General features: G+C 35.8%; 1 protein-coding gene across 1 annotated transcript in view; it reads left to right on the top strand.

Annotated features, from left to right (window-relative positions):
* SYNE2 (spectrin repeat containing nuclear envelope protein 2) overlaps positions 1-25,386 on the top strand; it is a 277,882-nt gene that overhangs the window by 59,683 nt on the left and 192,813 nt on the right. Inside the window, exons 7-18 of the mRNA XM_054567455.1 lie at positions 21-113; positions 982-1,163; positions 5,075-5,271; positions 8,339-8,439; positions 11,132-11,233; positions 13,487-13,624; positions 20,028-20,192; positions 20,797-20,909; positions 21,753-21,915; positions 23,257-23,335; positions 23,579-23,766; positions 25,146-25,310. Of these exons, the coding sequence (XP_054423430.1) occupies positions 21-113; positions 982-1,163; positions 5,075-5,271; positions 8,339-8,439; positions 11,132-11,233; positions 13,487-13,624; positions 20,028-20,192; positions 20,797-20,909; positions 21,753-21,915; positions 23,257-23,335; positions 23,579-23,766; positions 25,146-25,310 (1,686 nt within the window). The remainder of the gene's footprint in view (positions 1-20; positions 114-981; positions 1,164-5,074; positions 5,272-8,338; positions 8,440-11,131; positions 11,234-13,486; positions 13,625-20,027; positions 20,193-20,796; positions 20,910-21,752; positions 21,916-23,256; positions 23,336-23,578; positions 23,767-25,145; positions 25,311-25,386) is intronic.

Raw genomic sequence — 25,386 nt, 5'->3', positions numbered from 1 at the left:
TACAGTTTTTTCTTTTCTAGATCAAGCTAATAAATATTCATGTTACTGACATTATAGAGGGAAACCGATCCATTATTCTTGGCCTAATTTGGACAATTATATTACACTTTCATGTAAGTAGTTCTATGATGTGAAAATTATTTCTGTTCTAATTACCACAGTATGAAATAAGTGTAATAAAATAAGTGTGGCTTGATGCCAGATTCAGTCCTGAACTTCTTTCACAAATAGGACACTGGAAATCTTGCCAGGTAGGAAATACATAGCAGCCCCTTTTGCTCTTTCTATTATTTTTCAATTGAAAATTGAAAGCTGAATTATCATAATATCCTGAATTGTCCATGATATCAGCACCAGTCTGAATAGAACCTGTCATAGTAAATTTTTGCTTATTATTGTTTATCTGCCTTGGTGGAAGACAGAATAGAAAACTCCTGGAGTAAATTCTTGAAAATGAACCCACTAAACTTTGTAAAATCACCCTATTTTTGAGGACCCTTGTCCAGACTAATAATCCTGCAACATCCAGTTTTTTTCCTGTATGTATATTTGTATCTTAATGGTTTATATTCAAAGATGCATTATAATTGACCCAGTCTTTGCAGATACTCTAAACTACGAGATCGATTTAGTTCAGTATTGATTGCCAGATGTTGAACCCCAGTAAAAGCCTTTGTAAGCACTTCAGGGGCATGGATAGCTGCTTGCCCTCAATGTGGAAGTTTTTGCCTGATTGAGGTCAAAGAGTGACCTAACTCCACTGAAAGAATACCACAGTGTAGCCCCAGGTGACAAATTCTGTTATCCAAGTATTTGGCTAGTCCTCATTTCACCACGAGTAAACTGTCGCTGTTGTATGATACTTCTTAACATCTTGTTTTGGGTGAAGGGTTTGTCTCAGTGCTGCTAACTTATGATCCTGTCTCAGTGCTGCTAACTTATGATCCATGTGTATGTTATCTATTATTATGTCTTCCTTAGATTGAGGAGCTTGCCCAGACTCTTTCTTGCAACTACAATCAACCTTCCCCGGACGATGTGAGTATGGTAGAGTCATCTCCTACCTCAAGTCCTCCAGCTAAGAAATTCTCCAAAGCCCAAGAAAGGTGGCAGATGTCTGCAAAGAAGGCTCTTCTCTTATGGGCTCAGGAGCAGTGTGCCACGTAAGTAGTTTGCTAAGATCAAAGGAGACACGTGGGGCAGCTGTACCCACCAACACAATGCTACTGACCTATAGATCTGAAATTCAGGCCCGTGCTCACTACCCCCTTCCTCTCACAGTGCATCTTCCAAATGTGGAAGTCCGTGAGCTCAGCCACTGTTGTTGCTTTTGAAGACCAGAAGGTGGTAGCCTCTGGGTAACTTACCTTACTCTCATCGGCATGTGTAGCTAGCCTCTTACGGTGTGCAAATAAAGTGGTCTTTCAGTAGCCCTTCCTTTAGGCACAATTTCCTGTGCATGTGGAAGGTGGATTTAGAGTGAAAAAGTTTTACCATACTAGGAGCACTCTAAAAGTCAAGACTATGTCTTAATTGGCTATGTATTCTTAGAACTCAGTATAATGCGAGTTCATGCTAAGTGCTCCATAAATATGCATTGAGTGGATGAATGAACACATAAGTGAATAAGTAACCAATTTATAAAATTATCTCCTGGAGCTGTATGTGACTACATTAAAAGACCACAGTCCCCATTGTTTAGTAACTCAGAGCTCAGTTAGGAAACAGGCAAGAGAGCGTGCTTTTTAAAAAAAAGTGGGGATAATGAAGGGAAATTAGCACTCATAGTTTCTTTTTTACAAAGAAAAATGTTTTCTACTCTTGGAGACGTTTATTTTTTCATTTTAACCAACTACTGGGAGGGAGTTTAGGAAAAATAAAGATAAAGACTTAGGATGCAGGGGAACTCACTGCAAGAAGGGCTGTGGAGCTCAAAAGGTGTTCCTTTGTCACAGCATAGCATTGTCCGGATGAATAGAGCCATAACATGTTGCTGAGCCTTTTCAAAAACTGTCGGGTTTCTGAGTAAGTCCTTCCTGATGAAAGACTAAGATGCTCATTTCTGCTTTCAGCTTTACCTTTTTTTGTCATTCGTCCTCTATTTTGTGAGGCACCCAAACATACATATCTTATAGGTTATAAATATTGAACCAACTTTTTCTTGAATCTCCTAGTGACAAATTTACTTAAGTTTTCTAACATTTTTAAATCCAAAATATAGCATGTGGAAAAAAGTTATTATATCATGTTCAGATTTCTTTCATTTATGCATAAATAAGCTTTAAACCCTTTCAAAGTTCACATATTTTACTGAAGTTTATCTTTTTCCCACTTTCTTCCTTATTTTAAAGCTAAAGAGTTTATGCTAAGCTTGTTAAGATGAATTAATTTTTAATAATTCATCAGGAGTTTATCCTCCTTTTTTGGGCCATCATTGGTGGTATCATTAGGTAACTTTCATTTCAATGTTCTGTGGTTCTCTTGGACTCAAATGTATGACTGTGTTGTGAGATACCTGTTGTGTCTTCTTATTTATGAAGGATTTGAGAATTCTAAATGAGCCTAGAGCCTCACAGCCCTGCTGGAGCCTAACCCTGCCCTTGCTGAGACCTGGCAGCAACATGTTCTTGGAGGCATTGGTTTCTGCTCCTTAGTACAGAGCTGACCTCATAGCCCAGTGCTTTATTGAGCCCAGTGCCTGCAATCAGCACTGAGCTAGTTCTGGCCCTCTCAGTGCTCTGAAGGTGGTCTGGCCCTGCCCTGCCCTGAGCTCCAGCCCCTATCCCTTTAGCTATCAATTTAGTTTAGTATCTAAGTGTGCACTATGAAGCCAGATCACCTGGGTTTGAGTCATGGCTCCCTGCACTTCCAACTGATGACCTTAGACACTTGGTGAGAGTTTCCTCAATCATAAAATGTGGACAATACCAAGTTACTTCATAGGGTTATTAAGTATATTATAATAATTCTTTTTTAAAAAGCATTTGGAATACTTCCTGGACATAGTAGGTAACATATACACATTTTTAAAACAAGGCAAAAATCACTGGCTGTTATGTAATTTATCATGGTCTTAATTTAGGCTTTGTTTCCTAAGGAAAGCCCAAGTCATCTGAAGCAAACTATTTCTCAAGTATGTTTTACGATTTGATTTATACCTTAAATTAGCCCATTAAATTTCCTTATGTTTTTTATAGGATATTAAAGGAGACTATGGTTGTTCTAGAATATTTCCTATACTTTGTAGGCAACTATACTTTTTTATAACATCTTCATCCCTTGTCAAATACAGAATAATGATTCCCTTGTAAGATACAGATTCGTGATTGATTGAATGATTTGAAATACATACATTAAGCATATTTATATGCCAGCTATTGTTTGTGGAGTGAGCCTCCTGTGGAGGACAAGAAAGGCAAGGCTCTCGCTCTCAAAGGGGTTGCACCCTAGTAGGGAAAGAAGCAGGTGCATAAATATGATAATTATAATTGCAATAAGCTTAGGAAGGACTTAAGATGATTGAGAATATCAAGGACAGAATGAGGGTCATCTTTATCTTAGGTGGGTATGGAGCACCTTTCTGAGGAGGAGATCTTTGAGCTGAAGCTTGCAGAAGGCTGTAGGTATGTGAAGATCTGGGAGATCTTCCTAGCAGAAGAATTAAAAAGAGCATGACTATGGGAATATAAAGCATAGCATAGGAAACAGAGTCAATAAGATTGTAATAACTATTGATACCAGGTGGGTATTGGAAATATCGGTAGAACATTTTGTAAAGTATATGATTATCTGACCACTATGCTGTACACCTGAAACTAATGCAAAATAATAGTCAATGTAAACTGTAATTGAAAAAATAAAAAAAATCGGATGCCAAAAAACCCCAAACAAATCCCCTCCCCCCTCCAAAACCCAAACAAACCCAGCATGACTATTAAAAAATAGGAATGAAGCCAGCGTGGCTGTAACAGTGCAAGGGAGGGCAGATATAAAGGTGGGGGGGCGGGGAGGTAGACACGGACAGAATCCAGTAAGGCTTTGTGGGCCACAGTGAGAGATGTTCTTTTAAATACAATGACAAGCTACAAGTTCTTTCCCCAAAATTTGTTACTGTGGTAAAATATACTTAAGATTTACCATTTTAAGTGTATAGTTTAGTGGCATTAAGTACGTTCACATTCTTGTGCAACCATGACCACTGTCTATCTCCTAACTTTTTTCATTTTGCTAAACTAAAGCTCTGTATCTATTAAACAACTTTCCCATTCCTCCTTCCCCTCAACCTCTGGAAACCTGCAATCTACTATTTTAATATATGAATTTCACTATCTAGGTACCTTAAATGAGTAGAATCATAAAGCATTTGTCCTTTTGTGACCGGCTTCTTTTACGCAGCATAATATCTTCAAAGTTTATCCGTGTTGTAGCATGTATCAGAATGTCCTTCCTTTTTAGGGCTGAATAATATTCTACTGCATGTATATACATTATTTTGTTTAGCCATTCATCTGCAACGACCAGTTTTAAGACAGGGAGTGGCAAGGTCCATCTATCCAATGAGCTACTGGTCATTGTTTTGGCACAGTATATCATTTAATCTGTTGCAATGAGAAAGGAAATTATTTTCCCCTAGTGAAGGGAACTTAACTCTATGTTGAGGTTTAAAGTCAGTCTTGAGCCAACATATTGTTGAGTGAGGAGCATTAAACTTGAGTATCATTGTCACTTGGAGGGCTGTGAAAGACACATTTCAGGCCCAGCTTCAGAGTCTGATTCAGTAGGTGTAGGTGGGGGGCTGAGAATTTGCATTTCTAGCGCTCGAAGCCCAGGTGATGCTCACGCTGCTGGTCCAGGGGCCATTCTTTGGGAACCGGTGTTCTATAGTATCATGAGCCTTGTCAAGCTTGGCATTTTACTTTATCTTGACCACAAGATTAAAATGAAATGTTTTCCCAGAATGATTCGATTTATTTGATTCACTCAAATTTGTCTTTAAGTACTGTGGAAGGGAGTGGGAGTGCTTTGGTATATTCTTTTAAATAGTATATATCATGTTTTTATCCTTTTGTGATAGGTCTGAGTCTGTCAGTGTGACAGATTTTAAGTCAAGCTGGAGAAATGGGATGGCTTTTTTGGCTGTCATTCATGCCTTGCGACCAGACCTAATTGACATGAAGAGTGTGAAGCATAGATCCAACAAAGACAATCTGACAGAGGCCTTCAGCATTGCAGAACGAGAATTAAAAATCCCCAAGTTGCTGGAACCAGAAGGTAACAAAGCTCCTTTGAAGTCTAGTGTGAAGTTGATGTGAAAACACAAGTATGCGTATATAAGCGAACATAACAGCTTTATCTTTTAGTCCTGGAGGGTTTAACTTAAATGCTATTAAATTTCATGAAGTTAAGAATTTCTACCAGTTAGTTAACCTCAGTTTCTCTTGGCTTCCTCTCTATCCGTACTGTACTTTTTAGAGGGAAGTCCCTATGCACAGCCCACACGGAGAGGAGTTATGTCCACCTTCCTTAAGAGCAGGTTATCTGCTCAAGTTATTTAGAATTCTTCTGCACAGGAGATTTGTCTATTTTCCATTTATATATCCAACCATTTATTTATATCAATATGGACTCATGGATATTTTATACTTTGGGTTGTATCCGATACCACTTTATTGTTCAAATTAAAAAAAAAAAATTTAAGGTCAAAGTTTTGACCATTGGGAGCTCTTTGAATTGGCCCCTGTAGCCCTTTGACATACCTCCATCAATATGGCGTTTGCTTGTTTGTTTTTAGGCACATCCTCAGTTTTAGCATATAAGTTTCTCCAGGCTCATCTTGTATATTTCCTACCCCAGTCCTGGGATCAGCCATTTCTCTAATGAGCCCTCGTTTGTTTAACTAGAGAATGGTATTTGAGACCAAGACCTGGGGGCTAGATGGGCTCATTGCTATAGATACTTAGCATTTTTGGACTCCATTTGTTTTAATGAGTTGAATTAGATGATATTTCTAAGTTCACAATGATTCCATATTTCTATATATCAAATTTGTCATTAGTCTGGTTCCATGTTGCTTGTTATACTTCTTATGTTAACTTTTTCTTTTATCTCCTTGCTTTTTCTTTGCTTCCTTTTTTCCCCTTTTCTTTTTCCCTTTTGGCTTTTCATTATCTTTTTTTTCTTTATTTTCCCCGTAGTTGTTCTATTTTCTGTTTATTACTGTTTCTAAAATGCTTCTTGCATATTTAACATTTTTTTATTGAATTTATTGGGGTGACATTAGTTAATAAAATTATATAGGTTTCAAGTGTATAATTCTGTAATAGACCATCTGTATATTGTATTGTGTCTTCACCCCAAAATCAAGTATTTTGATTCTCCAAATCTTTATTATTAGTATAAAATACTTTGTCTATTTTAGTATGTGAAAATAACTAGGCAACTAATGAAGTAGGTAATATAATATAAGCAAATTTCAACTCTATAAATGATTGTCCATAATTCATTTTAAATTAGTTTAAATAATAGATCAAAAATGTGAAATCGATTGTGATTATTTATGCAAGCAAAAGACCATAATCATATTTGAATAAGGGCATTATCTTTTGACACAATTTTGTTAAAAGCATTTAATTATTATACATAGCTTCATATACAATGAGGTTTTTTTAAAGAAATATCTAGCTAGACCAGTATCATTATTTTATGTATTTCTTGATATTTACATTTTTTAAAAAATTAAAAGATAGAATAGTGCAACTCTTAGAGATCCTTCCTCTACTGAAACCTCACCCCCAGGCTTTTATTGATACCTTTATATTCTTGCTGCCTTGAATTTTATTATTTGGATATAAATTAGGTTCTCTTTCTCCTTCAGCTGACTTAGAGTACTCATTGGGTCCATGCATAGTGTGTTGTGTTTGTTGTTTGTTTTTCTCCTAACTGTAATCCTCTTGAGGGGAAGATGTCTTAAGCCAGGGGTGTCCAACCTTTTGGTGTCTCTGGGCCACACTGGAAGAAGAAGAGTTGTCTTGGGCCACACATTAAATACACAAACACTAATGAAAACTGATGAGCAAAGAAAGTCCGTGCATAATTTTCATATCTGTCATAACAGATAGGCAAAAGCGTCCTCACGTAATAACCCTAATAATGGAGCAGCCCTTTTGATAATCTTTTAAAATTGTGGAGCAGGTCCCAAGTTTGTGATCACTAATACAGAAAATGTACATATCTAAGTAATAAAACTAACGTTTTAAGTAAATTTATGATTGTTTTTTGTTGGGCTGCACTCACAGTCATCCTGGGCTGCATGTGGCCTGTGGGCCGTGGGTTGGACACCACTGTCTTATGGCATATAGCATCTACTCAAGTGTCTAGCGCCTGCTAGATAAATGATGAAAAGGATGAAACGTAAGGTCCCTGGGGGCAAGGGCTAAGTTGTACAGTAGTCCCTTCTTGAGACGTGGCATTTGTTGGCTCTCTGTGAATATTTGTTGAATTGAGTTTAACTGGATTGATAACAGATTTTCAGTTCACAGTTTGGTCAGTGCTCAATCCATGGAGCCACACCAGCCAAGGCTACAGAAGATTTTCTTTTCAATAATCTTCACTGGTGATTTGGGGAACATACCGAGGGTCATCCCAAAATTATGTGTTCATGTTTTCTGTGACATATTGTAAACTCTTCTTTGTAATTTAGTAATCTGCCTAATTTATTATATGTCTGGAGAAGTTCTACACTTAAGGAATTTATAATACTTTTAGAAACTTTCATTCATCATTTTCCAAATTTGTTTCACCATGGACTCTGTTAATGCAACACAAAACTTTACCCATAGAAGGCTCTCAGTGAATATATTTGTTCCATGAATGAACAAATAAAATCTTGTGGCTGTCTTGGATAAGTCTTTCATACAATTTATACTTTTGGAAAAGCTTTACTAAATACATGCTGAGACCAATGTGTCAGGAAAAGATTCCAGTTGCCCTATGTTTTTACATTCCTGGCAGAGTTTCTATACGGTGTCTCTGAAAAGAGGAAGGCTTTATTTTCTCCTTCTCACTCTCTCTGACTATTTACGGCCTCATACATACAACATACACAGTGGCAATTGAGACTGCGCATGTACTACTGCCAGGATTCAGCTGAGCTCTGTTTGATTCTAGGTCTCAGTTCTTAGCCACTGCTGTCTTGGAGCAGGAGTGAGTGACCAGAGATTGCATGGCTGGTTGGCTACTTTGGTTCATTTCAAGGCTGTCTTACAGCATAGCTTGTTCTTGAGTTTTAATTACAGTAAATCACATCTGTGGTTAAGTGATAATGTGGCATGTCTTGCAGATGTGGATGTCGTCAATCCTGATGAAAGGTCAATCATGACCTATGTGGCCCAGTTCCTACAGTATTCAAAGGATACACCTGGGACTGGAGATAGAGTCGAGGTATGTCTTTATAAATACAAATCAAGCTCATTTTTATTGTACCCTACTAACGGTTTAATTTTAAAATTGAGGTAAAACTTGCATATAAAACTTACATGTACAGTTTTATGACTTTCGACAAATGCATACACCTACATAAACTGTGCTGCAGTCCTTGGGGGGTAACACATTTCTATTACCCAGACTGTCCCACTGTGCCTCTTTTCTGTCTATGGTCTCCACCCCCGGCAACTGGTATTCCACATTCTTTCATGTAGATTAATTATGCCCGATTTTAAAAAAATGATGTACATATATATATATATATATATATATACACACACACACATACATATATATACATACACACACACACGTGTGTGTGTGTGTGTGTGTGTACACTTTATTTCTTTATTATTGGAGAGAGGGAAAGGGAGGGAGAAAGAGAGTGAAACGTTGATGTGTGAGGGAGACATTGTCTGTTGCCTCTCGCATGCACCACAGTTGGGATCCAGGCCTGCAACCCAGGCGTGTGCCCGGACTGGAAGTTGAACTGGTGGGGACCTTTCAGTTTACAGGATAAGACCCAACCAACTGAGCCACAACTGGCCAGTTGGTTGGTCAGGGCTTTTAAAAATTTTTGTAAGAGTTTTTTTGAGCCAAACTAACGACATATGTTATAGAGCAAGATCTCAAATGCTCCTGCTGTTCTTTTCTTTTTACATTAAAAATGGTAATTTATTAAACTTTGCTGAATTACCTAAAACAGCTTTAGATAGGCAGTACATAGGACAAATTAAGTTAGCAGGTTTTTAAAAAATCTAGAGTTACTTAATTTTTGTCTATTGTAATTTTTAACAACTTTATTGAGATACAATTTACATACTGTTAAATTAAACAATGTAAAATTTACAATCTGATGATTTTTAATGCATTTACAAAGTTGTGCAACCATCACCACAATCTAATTTTACCCTATTTTCATTTTACCTGTTTTTTATTTTCATATAAATGGAATTATATAATTCATGTAAATAGAAGCATTGTTTTCTACTCTTAATTGTTGAGAAAGTCTTGAATTATCATCAGATTGCAATTAGATTACTCACAGTTTTTACATAAAATGTGGGTGGACATTTCATAAAAATCACTGAGCTGAAAATATATACTTATTCTGCATCTATGAAGATGAGTGCTGTGAATTTAGTAAATGTTTTGAAATATTATTTTATAATTTATTTAAACTACTTTCGCAGACATGTTTACAAGTAGTTACATTATTTAACTTTATTTGACTAATGTAGCCCTCTGGTTTTCCACCTGTTATGTTGAGGCACCAAGCTGGCTTGTTGCTGACCATGGAAGAGAGACTCAAGCTGAGACTCAGGCTCATAATTCCATTCTCTTACTTCTGACCTGCTGAGAAGCTACCCTTTCCTAATTAATTTTCATATTAAAAAATAAAATTAAAAAAATCAGTCGTCCATGAAATCAGATGCAAAAATATATAGAAAACAAAAGCAAATGAAAGTTCAAAGAAAATGGAAATAAGGTGTAAATTCTTTTGTATTATCCTCCATACAGTAAAATTTGCTTCTAAAGTAGACAAATTGACCACCTAAGCAAGAATCTAAGGGAAAATTATTTTTTCTCACTTCCTTAGGATAGCATAACTAAAGCCTTTAGTAGTGTTATTTTTAGGATCTTTAAAATATTCAAGGTATTTTTGATGTCATTGTGTTGGATGTGGGCATCTCTCGAATTAACCCATCTTTAGATTTATTGTGTGACGCCACAAAAAATACTTTTTATCCCACCATGTGAATTCTCTGGCTGGGCTGATACTCAAATAACGTGAGACAGATTAACAGGAGAAAATGGCCAAAACTGTTTACTGAGTACATTACTCATAACAATATGAGACCTGAAGCTACATTGGACAGTTGAGGTTTATTTCCCATTCTGGACAAAGGAGAGGAAGGCTGAGGTCTGGGATTTTAAAGGGAAGTCAGGCCATTTATGAATAGATGTAAAGGAGCAAATGTGTGGTAAACAATTTCTTGTAGGGCTGCCCAGAAACAATGGGATACAGAGAGGAGTCTAACAAACCGGCTTTGCTAGATTTTTCTGTCTGCCATATTTACTTTATATTATGATGCTAAGGTGATGCTTCCTTCCTTTAAGCACGTTCTTAATTCTGTATGAATTCCTTTAGGCAGGTAAGCAGGGAGAGGCAGAGTTTCTGAGACTTGTTTATTAATAACCAGCTTAAAATCAATATGCCATAAGGCACATTTTGGGGTGGTAAAACAAGTTCCCCTCAATTGGAAAGCAGTATTCTGAAATGCCTACTATAAACAAGGAACTTAGAAAATGTTCTCTAAAGTTGAAGAATAATGGAAATGGATAAGCACCTTGCCCCTTCCTCCCAGCCCCTCCCTCCCCCCCGTGGGGGCTTGCTTGCCCTGTGGGTTATTTATTTATTTATTTTTAGCATATTATCTTAAGATGCCAATTTCGGTCCATTTTAACATTTAAGGTGTTATGTTAACAAGCAGAATTCCTCTTTGGCACAATGAGTCACCGGTGTGTAATGATTGCATTATTTCACTTATATTTGAAGTTGTTAATTTTATTGCTAAAAAATATCACCAAGTCTATTTAGGATAGTGGTTTAAATGTGTGTGTATGTTTGTGTGTGTGTGAATTTCAGGGGAAGATGAAAGATGCTATGGTCTGGTTAACACTACAAGAGAAAAATCTACAGAAGATGCTAAAGGATTCAGAAAATGAGACCTACTATAGAAAGTATGAAGTAAGTATAACTTTTGTTTTTTTAAATATATTAACTGATTTAATTATCACCAGGAGGCAGAGCTATTATTAATGCCACGCGTGACTTTAAATAACACTTTATTTGTAGTTTACTGTTTCAGAAGAGTAGGATTTTTTGGTTTTTGTTTAGAAAAAGTCTTTTCAGAGTAAATTATTTATATACTAAGTAACAAGTTTTAAGGCTGAATTCTAAGGCTTCCAAATTTTAATGTGCATGTGAATCACCTTGAGGGTCTTGTTAAAATGCAGATTCAAATTCAGTAGCTCTGCGATTCTGCATTTCCGACAGGCTCCCAAGTTGTGTCCGTGCTGCTTGCTGGGTCTAGGAGTACCTTCAGTATCAAGGAGTTAGAGAAAAGACTGGAAAACTGTGGTCTGTGGGCCCCACCAGCTGTTTTTGTAAATAGTGTTATTGGAATATTGTCATGCCCATTGAAGTATTGCCTGTGCTGCTTTTACACTACAAAGCCAGACCATTTGTCCACAAAACCTAAGATATTTACTATTTTGCTTCTACAGTAAAAGTTGTCCAATCCCTGGTCTAGAGCAGAAGATGCTTTTTGGAGTGAATATTGAATAAAATAAAAATCAGGAAATTGGGAATGGGGCCATCCCAGCATTACAGAACAGGGCCTCAACCAAGGAGCCACCGCATTTGAACATTTGCAATGCATCGGGCATCTTAGTGACCAGCATCTTATATTTTACATCTTGCTGAGTATGGTATTGTTATTTCAGTTATACAGATGAGAACATGATTTAGAGGGAATAAGTGATTTATCTAAGGTTACTTAGCTACTGAAAGATAGAGGTGGGATTTGAATAGAAGTCTAACTTTAAAACCTGAGCTCTCTTTGCATCCTGATGCTTCTCCAGGGTAAGCAGTTATTCCCTGTACCATCTTGAAAGAGACTAACAGGAACCAAAGTGAAGGTTCCACAGTCCGGGTTCTTAGAACCCACTGTCCATGTGACTCTCTGCTCCCCAATTCTCCATCCTGAATAAGGTGGAGATACTCTCATGTTCTTACACAACCATTAGCACTCTAGGCCTCCACTTCCCTCTCTGTTAAATGAGGAGTTGGATGAATCCAGCCTTTCCACCACTAATATTCAGTGGATTGAGTAATTTGCAGGCCACACCATCCTTTTTGTTCGGAGCCATCGGGAAAGGTGGGATAGATGTTCTTACCTTCTTTTTGTCTGAACTGTGTTGGCTTCTTGTGCTTCTTTCCTCTTGGTTCTGGCCTGATATGATTTTAGTGACAAGATGTGTAGTGTTCAGTGAAGCACCTTGCTGTCATGTATGTCTTTCATTTAGTAATGTACCACAGATTCAGGTTTCTTAACTGAAAGCCTTTATGAAGTTAATAATTATCAGAATTTAGTTTGCTAATAAATTTAATTCATTATTTTTTAAAACTGATTTTTTAAAAAGATTTTATTTATTTATTTTTTAGAGAGTGAAAAGGAGAGAGGGGGGAAACATCAATATGTGGTTGCCTTTCTTGTGGCCCCTACCAGGGACCTGGCCCACAACCTAGGCATGTGTCCTGACTGGGAACCAGTGACCCTTTGGTTCACAGGCCAGCACTCAATCCACTGAGCCACACCAACCAGGGCTAGTTTGCTAATAAAATTTAATTTAAAATGCTGCCAATAATATAGGATAATTTTTATGGAACTGACAACTCTTACACAACAGTATTTCACACAAATATGAACCAAGAAAAGTTTATTAAAATGTTGAGGACAGAGATAAAGTATTTTTAAAGTCTGTATAAAATGACTCAAGAAGAATTGTCTCAAGCTTAGTTCATTGTAGACACCTCAAACACCATTTATACATAATGACTGTCATCCTGTAATTCTCACTTTCACTCATTGTTATTTTGTTATGAACACTTATATTTGGGAAGGACAGACAAGCTCACATTTTCTGCATGGCATCATGACTTGTCCTCTAGAGTTGAGTGTCCTTGTCCCTCCATTCCAGTAGAAATCCAACAGTACAGACATGAGACATAGTCTGTAATCTCTGTCACTGTGATGGCACCTGAATTATGAGGGTGCGCTGAAGAAACTGGATCAGTGAGAGGATCCTGAATTTAGAGAATTTTTTTCTTTAAGTAAACATTTAAATATAAGCTATAGCTATGGACCTTATAATTGCAGATTGCATTTTGTAAACTGATTTAAATATTTCAATCCTTAAAATATTCTTCTAATTTTAGAGCCTGCTGTCCTTTTTGGAGTCATTGAGTGAAGGAAAAAAACCCTTTTTGGACACCCTGTCAATGAAGGGGAATCTGGATGAGCTGCATGGAGATCAGTTGCAGCTGAGAGAAGCCTGGGATGGCCTCAACTACCAGGTTACTATGTTATGTTGAGTAGAACATTTTCACGGGACAACTTGGTTTGTTGGAAGAGAACTTCAGAATTCCATGAGGAATTCTGTAAAAGATAGAGTAGATGCTTCAGCAGAAAGTTAGAAGAGTGCTCTTATATTTCCTCCATGGTCTCATTTGGGTAGAGGTTGATATTTAAATAGGAATGTATAGTAGTCTACTTAGAAAAAATTGCATGCTTATCCACAGTTTTTATATTTGCCATCAGTTCTTGGTTTGCTACATTAGATTATCCATATTCTGACTGGCCTGCAGCTTCCTCTTTACCATGGACCAGCTATCAATAGATGTTCTATTGATACAGGTCAGGATAAACCCAGAGCGAATGTATAAGGATGAATGCATTTATGTGTTTGTGATTTCAATCATTTTAAATTTATTTATTGAGATTTGTGTTATGGCCCAGAATATGGTATATATTGGTACACATATCATTTGCACGTGAAATGAGCATGCATTTTCTAAGTTTTCGGGTATAGTGTTCTAAAAATATCAATTAAGACAGTTCATAGTGTTCACATTATCTATGTCTTGATTGACATTTTGTCCAGTTATATTTATTGCAGTAGAACCCTTTAATTTTCTTAAATTTTGCTTCATATATTTTATACTTTGTTATTAAGTGTGTACATTTATGATTATTATATCTTCCTGATGAATTGACACTTTCACCATTATGAAATATTCCTGTATATCTCTGGAAATATTGTTTTTCTTGATGTCTACTTAATCTAAAATTAATACGGTCATTTCAGTCTTCTCATGCTGATTGTATGGCACACACTTCCCTTCATTTACTTTCAACCTATTTGAATCTTTATATTTAAAATGCGTCTCTTATAGGCAACATATAGTTGGATCTTGCTTCCTATTAACTCTGACAATCTCGGCTCTTTTTTTTACTTTGAAGACTTTTTATTGTATTTTTTCAATCACCATTTAGTCCCCTTGTACCTTTCTCCGCTCACAGTCACCGCACTGTTGTCCATGCCCATGAGTCCTTTTTTCTCTCAATCCCTTTACCCCTTAACCATCCCCCCACCATCACCTGTCATCCTGCTCTCTCCATATGAGTCTGTCTCTATTTTCCTTGTTAGTTTGTTCATTAGATTTCACATATGAGTGAAATCATATAGTATTATAATATGTGATATAATAGTCACATATTATGCTAAATGACTAGCTTATTTCACTTAGCATAATGTTCTCCAGATCCATCCATACTGCCGTGAAGGGTAAAATTTTCTCTTTCTTATGACTGAGTAGTATTCCATTGTGTAAATGTCCCATAGTTGTTTTGTCCACTCATCTACTGATGGACACTTGGGCTGCTTCCATATCTTGGTGATTGTAAATAACACTGCAATGAATATAGGGGTGCTTATGTTCTTTCGAATGAGTAGTCAGGGTACCTTCATATGTATTCCCAGAAGTGGGATTGCTGGGTCAAAAGGCAGATCCATTTTTAATTTTTTGAGGTATCTCCATGCTGCTTTCCACAGTGGCTGCAATGGTCTGCATTCCCATCAACAGTGCAAAGGGTCCTCCTTTCTCCACATTTTCACCAGCACTTGTTTGATTTATTGATGATGGCCATTGTGACAGGTGTGAGATGGTATCTCATTGTGGTGTTAATCTGCATCTTTCTGACGGTTAGTGATGTTGAGTATCTTTTCATATGTCTATTTGTCATCTGTATGTCCTCTTTGGGGAAGTGTCTGTTCAGGTCCTTTGCCCATTTTTCAATTGCGTGGGTGGTTTTTCTGGTGTTGAGTTTTGTAAGCTCTTTATAAATTTTGGATATTAACCCCATATCAGATGTATTGGTGAATATGTTTTCCCATTCTGTGGGTTGTCTTTTTATTTTGTTGATGTTTTCCTTCACTGTGCAAAAACTTTTAGTTTGCTGTAGTCCCATTTATTTATTTTTTTCTTTTGCTTCCCTTGCCTGTGGAGCTATATCTGATGAAATACTGCTATGAGCAATGTCCAAGATTTTGCTGCCTATGTTTTCTTCTACAATTTTTTAAAACTGATAAATTAAGTAAGCAAATTAAAAGTATACAAAATTAATATCCAGAAGTCAGTTGCATTTTTGAATGCTAATAACAAATTAACAGAAAGGGAAATTAAGAAAACAATCTCATTCACAAATGTGTCAAAAAGAATAAAATACTTTGGAATAAACCTTACCAAGGATGTAAAAGACCTGTACTCGGAAAATTATAAGACACTGAAGAAAGAAATAGAAGGAGATACATATAAGTGGAAGCACATACTGTGTTCATGGATAGGAAGAATTAACATCATTAAAATATCCATGCTGCCCAAAGCAATCTATAGATTCAACACAATTCCTATCAAGGTTCCAATGACATATTTCACAGAACTAGAACAAATATTTAAAAAACTTACATGGAACCACAAAAAGTCCCACATAGCAAAAGCAATCCTGAGAAAGAAGAACAAAGTTGGAGGAATCATGCTACCTAATATGAAACTATAAGGCCACAGTAATCAAAACAGCATGGTACTGTCATTTTACAGATACATAGATCAATGGAACAGAATAGAGAGCCCAGAAATAAACCCACACCTTTATGGTCAATTAATATTTGACAGAGGAAGCAAGCACATACAATGGGCTAATGATAGTTTATTCTATAAATGGTTGGGAAAATTGGACAGATAACATGCAGAAAAATGAAACTAGACCACCTTCTTATATCACATACAAGAATAAATACAAAATGGATTAAAGGCTTATATAAATGTTTTACAATTTCTGCCTTTTAATTGGAGTGCTTAGTCAATAGTTACTGTAATTATTGATATAGCTCAATTTAGGTTACCATTTTAATCTTTTTTTGTCTGTTCCTTTTGTTTTTTATATCTTTATTCTTTTTCTTCCTGCCCCATTTTAGACTATGTTAATATTTTTAGAATTTCATTTTAATTTATCTGTTAGCTTTTTAGCTCTATATCTATCACATTTATAGTAGGATTACAATATACATTCCAGAATTTTTAGTCTACTTAGAGTTATACAACATCTAAGCTATTGTATAACTTCTAAAAACATAGAAATTTGCAATTGTTTCATTTATCTCTCATGTTTATGCTATAGTTGCTTTATATATAAATAAATATACAATACAAATGTGTTTTAAAGTCCCCAAAACCATGTTATATATTTTTGCTCAAAACAGTCATATCAAAGAAATTAAGAGAAAACATTAGGCTGCTATAGTTATCTAGATATTTGCCATTTCCAATGTTCTTCATTTCTTTGTAGAGATTTGAGTTTCCATCTGAACTTATTTTCCTTCAGGCTGAAAAACTTCCTTTAACTTATAACGGGTCTGTGAGTGGCAAGTTCTTAGTTCTCTTTGATGTTGAAATACCTTTATTTTGCTTTTTTTTGACATCTTTCTTGTGGTATAGTTTACATACTATAGAACTCACTCATTTTAAATGGATAACGAAATGGTTTTTAGTGAATTTACAGAGTTGTAACACAGATTGCATGATCTGCAAGTCAAATATGCTCTTTGGCCCTGGAAAAGTTTGCCAAACCCTGTGCAAGTCTCTTGGCCATCAGCACCGACAGCCTGTTTTCGAATACATTTTTCACACCATTTATGACAAGTGTTAAATAGTATCCTAGTGGCTTAAAAAAGCCGTCCTGTCAGAGCATCTAACTTAGGAGAAGTAGTGCAGCTCCAGAAATCCTCCCATCAGTGGTCACACTCGTTGCATTCTCAGCTCGCGTTCTGATGGCAGCTTGACAGCGACCCTGGGAAGGACAGGGGCTCTCTGTTATAAATCCTCCGCAAAATGGAAGGAGAGGAGGAGATACTGTCTCTGTAGTTCAGGCTGTCCCAGGCCACAGAGACCTGGCCTAATTTTCGGAATATGATTTTGAAAAATTATCCCCATAGTGAAAAAAAAAAGACATAAAAAGAATTTTGCAAGATTAAGTGCTGCAAATTGATAGTAACTTGAAAATCCATTCCTTAGGTAGAGTGCAGCTCATTCTCTGGGTGTGGGAAAATGAGACGTATTAATTTTAAAGTCATCAGATACAAAAAAGAAAATACCATCTAGATAGTTTTGGGTTCAATTGTTTGAGAACACAGATATCTCAAAGCATTCTAGTAAATGGTTTCATTTTAAGCCTGCTATAAAGAATAGCAACATTATGTTATTTTGACCTGACAAGATCTTATATAAATTTTCAACCAAATCAAAAGTAATTTCCAACAGTGAGAAAGAAAGGGTAGAACCATGTTATCCATGTTAAGTAAGAAAGGAGAGGGTTGAAAGGTAAACATTGCCTTTTATCTTTCCTCTTCTGACTGCTCCAGAGAGGACAGCCCTGAGTCAGAAAGCATATCTGTGGTTACCTTCCAAATATATGCAGCTTTCTCTTAGTTGTGAAAAGAATAATAGTTGAATTAGAGGTATTACTCATAGCTTCTCTTTAATTCAATCATTTATCAATTTTCTAGTTTATTTTTATTTTCCGGCAAATGCACAAATAATTCATTATAATAAAAGTATGTGTAACTTGTTTATGTTAAAAACTTTTAATAATGAAACTTTAATTATTGTTTTTCTAACTGGAGGCTTAGTGGTATATCGTTAATGATTTAAGATTATAGCGTCATTTCTTGCCATGTGCCTTTTTTGAAAATAACCTTGTAAGACAATTAAAGCAAAACAAAGTACTACATGGTATTACTTATTTGTGAAATCTTAAAATAAATGTCCAACTAAGAAACAGTAGAAAAGCGATTGCTGGAGACTGGGGGGAGGGAGAACTATTTCAGGGAGAGGTTGGTAAAGGGTACAAACTTTCAGCTAACAGATGAATAAGGTCTGAGGGTCTAACATAAAACATGGTGACTATAGTTGATAATGCTGTATAGTATTGAAATTTGCTAAGAGGCTAGAACTTAAGTGTCCTCACCAAAAAAAAAAAAAAAAAAAAAAAGAAGAAGAAGAAGAAGAAGAAGAAGATAAATATGTGAAATGATAGATGTGACATCTATCAGCTGGCTCCCATATGCACCCTGGTATTTTGCCCTGACTGGGATTCGAACCCGGAATCCTTTGGTGCATGAGAGAATGCTCCAACTGACTGAGCCACCAGCCAGAACTGTAACTTTTATTTATCCGGATGACCCTCAGATGTAGAAGATTGCATTAAATTTACTCTCCCCTTCATGGTACATGGGTCTGGGCCTGGCCCAACTTTATTTTTATTCATTTGTTTGTGTGTTTATTTCCTTTTATACCCACACCCTCCTTTCATTCCCCTTTCTCCTTAGGTCATCATCCCCTTTCTCCTTAGGTCATCACTTAGGTCAAAAGATATTTATCTTTTTATTTTATGTTTTTGCAAAATAAGTGTTTTATTTATGTGTCCATGTATTTTTAAATTGTGTAAATTGATGTTATATGTTACTCTGTTTCTAACTTTCATCTCTGAGCACATATATTTAAGGTTCTTCCAGGTTGCCCTGGCCATACATCTAATTTGCATCTAGGTGCTGCAAGTGTTGTATGGTACGCCATCACTACGTGTCCCCTGTCTGCCTCAGAAGCTTTCTATATTTTTATCCCCAATGTTCAGCACAATAGGTTATTTATAACTGCTCAGTGAATGAATAAATGAACGAGTGAGCGAACGTGTGAATGAAGGAGTGAGGGAGTTTTGACAGTGCTTAGTGGGAGGGGTGGAAATCCAGGCAGAAGGGGCAGCAAGAATGAGACCTGGGAGTGCAGTCAGAGTTTGAGGAAATATGTAGATGGCATTTGTGTGACTTGTGTGCCTGCAGGGAGTGATTGGAAGGCCGAGGAAGAAGGTTGCCTGTATTGTGGGGGTTTTGGTGAATGACAGATATTCAGGAGATATGTAGGGATGTCTAATGGACATATACATTGAAGGCACATGAGGAAAATAATCTGTGAATCTGTTTGCGAGGTATAGTTGCAATGTCAGAGAACACAAGGGCATGTAGCATTTGAGTCTATGCTCATCCAATACAGTCGCCTACCCCCACTTTGAGGAGTGCTTTAAATAGTTCTAATTTCTCTCTCATAACTGGTTATGGATTTATCAAAACATTGGTTTTTATCCTTGTGCCTTTTTTTCTTACAGCTTTTAAACAAATTGTCTTCTCAGTTAGCAGATAGCCAAGTGATATTTAGAACTAAGAAGTTCACTCATTGGTAAAGATTTTCTTGACTAACAGATCAGAGAAACTTTTAAAGAATTAAACATAGTATGTGTGAGGAGATAAACTAGAAGAAATTTTATGAAAGAGCATATTCCTCACCTCATTTTTTTCTTTTTTCTCAGATTAATGAGTGGAAAACAAAGCTGAATCATGACTTGCCATCTCCCCTCCACCACATTGAAGCTTGGCTCCAGGAGGTAGAGCGGCTTATAGATGAAGACTTGCCAGCCTCCCAAGATTACTGTGAAGCCATGGCTCTAACACAAGAGAAAATGGCTTTGTTCAAGGTCAGAAAAGAAAAAAGAAGCATTGAGAAATCTATACTTTGTTAGAACTGCTCTTGAGAAAGACCTTGTTGTGGCAAAAGGGAAGGAAACATAGTGGGTAATTGAGGATAGTTTAGAATTGTTCCTTTGGGGGTATATGGGACCTGGGAGACACCTTCACGTTCCTCATGAGCACTGTGCTAGGTTAAGCTGGAAACAACAGGAATAAAGTCCAGTGAGTTCTAAAGCTACTGAAAGTCTGACAAAAAAGGAGGGGAAGACTGGTTAAAAATGTGGGGGATTGGGTTCTCACTAAAATGGCATGAAGAATTTCGTATATGAGATTTATAGCATTTGAGCCCATGAAGGAATGGAAAAATACATCCGACAACAAAAGATTTTAATAATGCTTTTGCCAAAGAAACTGCAGTCTGTCTCTTTGCAAAACTGTTTTAGAATAAAACACTTAGGATGAAAATATTTATTCACAAAATCTTAGTTAAAAGAAAGAAAACACGAATTTTTAAAAAGATGCAATTTATGCACACGACAAATGAATTAACAAACTTTCAATTACAAGGTTTGGCAGTAGATTTAGTTCATATCATGTTAAATTTCTTTTCAGAGTCTGATGGATAAATTTGACTGCCACTCAAACAATCTTCTGGCATTTGAAAATAGAGATGAAAAACAGTTGCCATTGGTACCACCTTACAAATTGGAGGAAATGAAAAGACGGTTTGTAACTTCCCAGCTGCGGATACCATTCATGTTTGAGCACTAAATGGTGCTACAGGGACCAGAAAATACAGATTTTTAGATAATTTCTGATAAACACTTTGAATCTTGATAACAGTACCTTTCTGTTTTATATAATAGTAACATAACATCATGCTAACATCCTTTCTCTTTTTATTGGATAGTAGGATGTGGGAGTAGAAAAAGTTCAGGGCTTATAGTCAGAAACTGAGCTCTGTGCCTGGGTTTTGGCCAGGTTACTCTCTGTCTTTCTGAGCATGTTTCCTCATTTGTAAATATAGGATAATGATCATCACCCTCTTCATGTCTCACAAGGACCGTGGCTGAAATGGGACGAGGGGCATGAAAGCACTTTATAAATTCCAATACTGCAAATATAAATATTAGTTAATTGATAGTTGTCCATGTCATCTTCTCTTTTCTCATTATTTATGAGCAACTTATTAGAATGCTAATGAGAGGGTATTTGCCTTAATACTGAAAGCTGTTTTTAATATTTAAATATGGAAGTTATAGTTGTATTAAGTTATACAAAAACTTTCAAATGCAGTAAAATATTTTGGAGATTAACCTTTTATTATAAGATTTTCAATAGGGTTATAATTTCTTCAGAAAATGTTCTGTTAAATATTTTCCCTTTAAAAACAGTTGTTCTATAGCCACAATGTTTGTTTTACTTTGTTTAAAAAAGGTTTGAGGATACATCTGAATACCATGTGTTTAAAAGAAGAAGTTAGAGCCCCAATACTTTTTAATATGCTTCGCATCTCACTTTTGGCCCATAATATTAAGTTAAATTCTAAAACCTGCTCTATTTTCTAGAATCAGCAATATTTCGGAGAAAAAATTCCTTCCACTTCTAGAATTTCATTACTATAAGTGCTCAGTTCTTGGTTTGCTAGATGAAGTGAAATCAAAATTGGATGTTTGGGACATTAGATATGGGAACAAAGACTCTGTGGAATTGCTGCTGGAAGACTGGCGTGTAAGCTTTTTATTTCATGTCTGAGAAAACTGTTCTCCGTGGCTGGGTGCTGGGTTTGCATTTTCCTTGGCACAATTTCCCTTTACCTTTCCAGGTTTTCAGATTTTTTTTGTCCTATAGCTTCCAATAGCTTAAGTGTTGCTGGGAGGTAGAAACTACAGGTAGTCAAATAGTAGGCATCAGGGAAGAGTAAGAAAGAAAGTATTATTTACTACAACAGGGGAGATGGAGTTAACCGGGCTAATTAACAAAGTAGAGAAAGTTTCAATGTTATTTTCATAAAAAATTTCTATTTTCACATATTGGACATATTGTTTAATAATTTTTTTCCTCAGATACATGGTTTTATTTAAAAATTAAATTTTTTTGTAGAAGATTTTAATCAAAGCCTTTTCGTTACAAGAGTGGGAAAAGCAGTACATTTCGTGTTGAGGGGTTTTTTAAGGGAGAGGGCTTAGCTCTTGAAATTTATCATTTTGCAAATGACTTAAATATAAGTGTGTTCATTAGTAAATTAAAACTAAAGCATCATAGGAATGTCATTTCTACAGTTAGGCCTTATCATCATACTTGCTGTTTCTCTCTTTTTGGAATGAGGGGCAAACAGAAAAATCCAAGATTGTAAATGTCATTGCAAAAATTGAAAACCATGAAGAGAAATTTATAGTTTATGATTTAAACTCTGTACATTCCCAAATCTGAAGTGTCATTCTAACTTAGACTAGACTTTGGATATATTTATTTCTGTTTCTTTATTTTCCCATTTACATAATCATATGATCAGTACATAATAACTATACAGTAAATATCAATTGTTAATTAACTCTGTGTTTTCCCATAGCATAATTTGCTGTATAGGTTACATGATAATTTAGTAATGGTAATTCCTCAAATGTTGTTACAAGATGGATAGTATCTATTTATAACATACTCTACTATATCTAATAAAAATCATTCAATATTAGTACAAATATATGAAATAAGAGAAACTGATACAAATTATGCAATATTAGTAAATATGTCAGACAGAAGATTTTGAAATTGCTGTAAATACTTACCATGTCTTTTCCCACTAGAGGAAAACCCTATAGAATTGTCTCACTACATTGAGATAAGCTTTTCAGGTTTCATACCTGTATAACGTCCATACTCTACTTAACATTTCCGAGACCTTACCTGTCTTTCCTCACAGAATGCTCTTCTTCTCCTCCCCAAATATGTGCCATTAAAGCCTTTCAGAAATGTTGGTGCCTAAGTGTTTCATCAGTGTTTATATGTCTATATCTGGGTCTCTTTGGCACATTTTAAATAGTGAAAACTGTCAATATGTTTTTTCCCCAGAAATTTATTGAAGAAAAAGAGTTCCTAGCTCAACTTGAAACTTCCTTCCAAAAATGTGAAGAAATTCATAAGAATTTGGGTAAAGCTATACAGTTACTTTTTGATGGAATGGCCACTTAAAAATAGCATTTTATGTCTTCTACTTCCTTTATACCTTAATGCTGTATATGTGCATTTTCTTTGGAAAATTCTCGCATTAACTTTTAATATTGTCAGAGTACATACTTATTTTGCCACTGTTAATGTACAACTATTTTTAACAGTATTTTATTAATAAAAATCTCTTTTCTAAGATTAATTTCTTGTTTTGTTAATACTATAGGTAGAGAATATCAGAATATGAATGACCAATATATGATGATGGAACGTAATCTTTCTGTGTATAGAAAAAGCATATATAATGTGAAGTCCACTTTGCAAAAAGTTGTGGCATGTTGGACTACTTATATGGAAAAGCTTCGCTTCCTAAGAGCTTGTTTTGAGGAGACAAAGAAGCAACAAATCACAGAGGTATTTGCAGCCTAGTGGCATTTACTCAATTGTACTGTTTTGTTTTGTGACCCTCATTTTGAGTTCCAAAATTAGGTGCCAGGGAAGAATAACTATGACTGTTGGAAAATTCTCCAAGGTTTGGAAAGAGTTTAGCTTCTTCCTAATTTAACTACCAGAGGAAGTTTTCTCCTCGTGATAGGTTTTTTGCACGCACTCGGGTGTGCGCGCATGCGCACCCCCCCCCCGCAACTTTACAGACGTATAATTTACATATGCAGTATAGCTTTTGGGAGATATATTGCTACATTTTGGGGGATGGAAATAAAAGACTTGGAGTGCTGAATAGCATATAGACACATTTAAAATAAATTGATAAATTTTAAAAGTTTAATTTTTCTATTTAATACTTTTGCACTCTAAAGCCTGAGTTTCTAGAGGAGGAAAATCAAAATACCTTAGACTTATATAGAGAGGTGTGGAAAAAATTTCAGTGCAATTAATTATTGTTTTCACTTTCTATTCATGTAATAATCTGTTTTATGATTATTCTCTGAAGTAGTTTTTATGTCTTTCATTTATTTTCCTCCTTTGCAAATGGATACAGATAGCCTCTCAGACTGAACATTTTCCAGGTAGAAATTAAAATTACTCAATAGAAGATAGGCTATTTATATGAAAGTAAAATTTGTGTAAGTATATGAGTACGAAACGAATATTTGAGGGGTTAGCAAGATACTATTTCTCCCTGTCACCTATATTGACTAGAAAAGCAGATCTTTGGCTTTCAACGGTTCTTATGTTTTTAAAGCTCTTTTATTAAAATTCATATAACTGAGAAAAATAGCATTTCAAACCTTGCATTTCTCAAACTCTGCCAAGGTGCCCTGAGATGCCAAAGAGGATTCTTTAAATTAAAAAAAAAATTTTTAATTTGAGGGTAATTTAAATTTTATGGGAGACAAAACAAGAAGTGTCTGTTGGACAGTATGTAAATTACTACTAAGTTGTTTGGACCTGACTACTTAAAAATGGGAGCTTTTAGCTTTTTCTGATCTGAGGAATCCATGAAAAAATTTCTGAGACATTATAAGTGCCATGAAGTGAAAAAGTCTGAGAACCTTTGCTGTCATCTCATCAGCCATTTAGAAAGGTAGAAGATCAGATGCTTCCTAAAAGTCCAGGACCAGGAGAGATGACAGATGGCTGGTGCCTGGCAGTTGGTGCCTAGGGATGCAGAGCTAGATCAGCAGGGATGGAGAAGCCTCTAAAGGGAGGGTCGGAATCTCTGCAAAAATCTCACTTGTGCTTACAATCAATCTTGGTAAAGATCTGTTCGTAGATAATAGAAAAACAAATATTTTGTCATTAAAATATCATGTTGCTTATATGTTATGTAGATTTCCTCTGAGACACTATCCCAATGGAATCTCGAACATACTACTTTAAATGAAGTGGGAAATTTCCTAATTCAAGTCAGCAATGATGAATTTGGATCATCTATTTCTAAAGAACTGAGAAGGCTGAATAAAAGATGGAGAAAATTTGTTACAAAAACTCAGCTTGTAAGTTTTGGGTTTTTTTGTTGGTTTGTTTGTTTTGGTAACAGCTTCACTGAGATTTAAAGTCACATACCATGCA

Source organism: Pteronotus mesoamericanus, unplaced genomic scaffold (genome assembly GCF_021234165.1).
Source record: "Pteronotus mesoamericanus isolate MK-2021 breed Mesoamerican mustached bat unplaced genomic scaffold, CSHL_Meso_final contig_182, whole genome shotgun sequence".
In the NCBI taxonomy this organism is placed as follows: Eukaryota; Metazoa; Chordata; class Mammalia; order Chiroptera; family Mormoopidae; genus Pteronotus; species Pteronotus mesoamericanus.
Note: the sequence above shows the minus strand (reverse complement) of the source record. Positions and strands in the feature narration are given on the sequence as shown.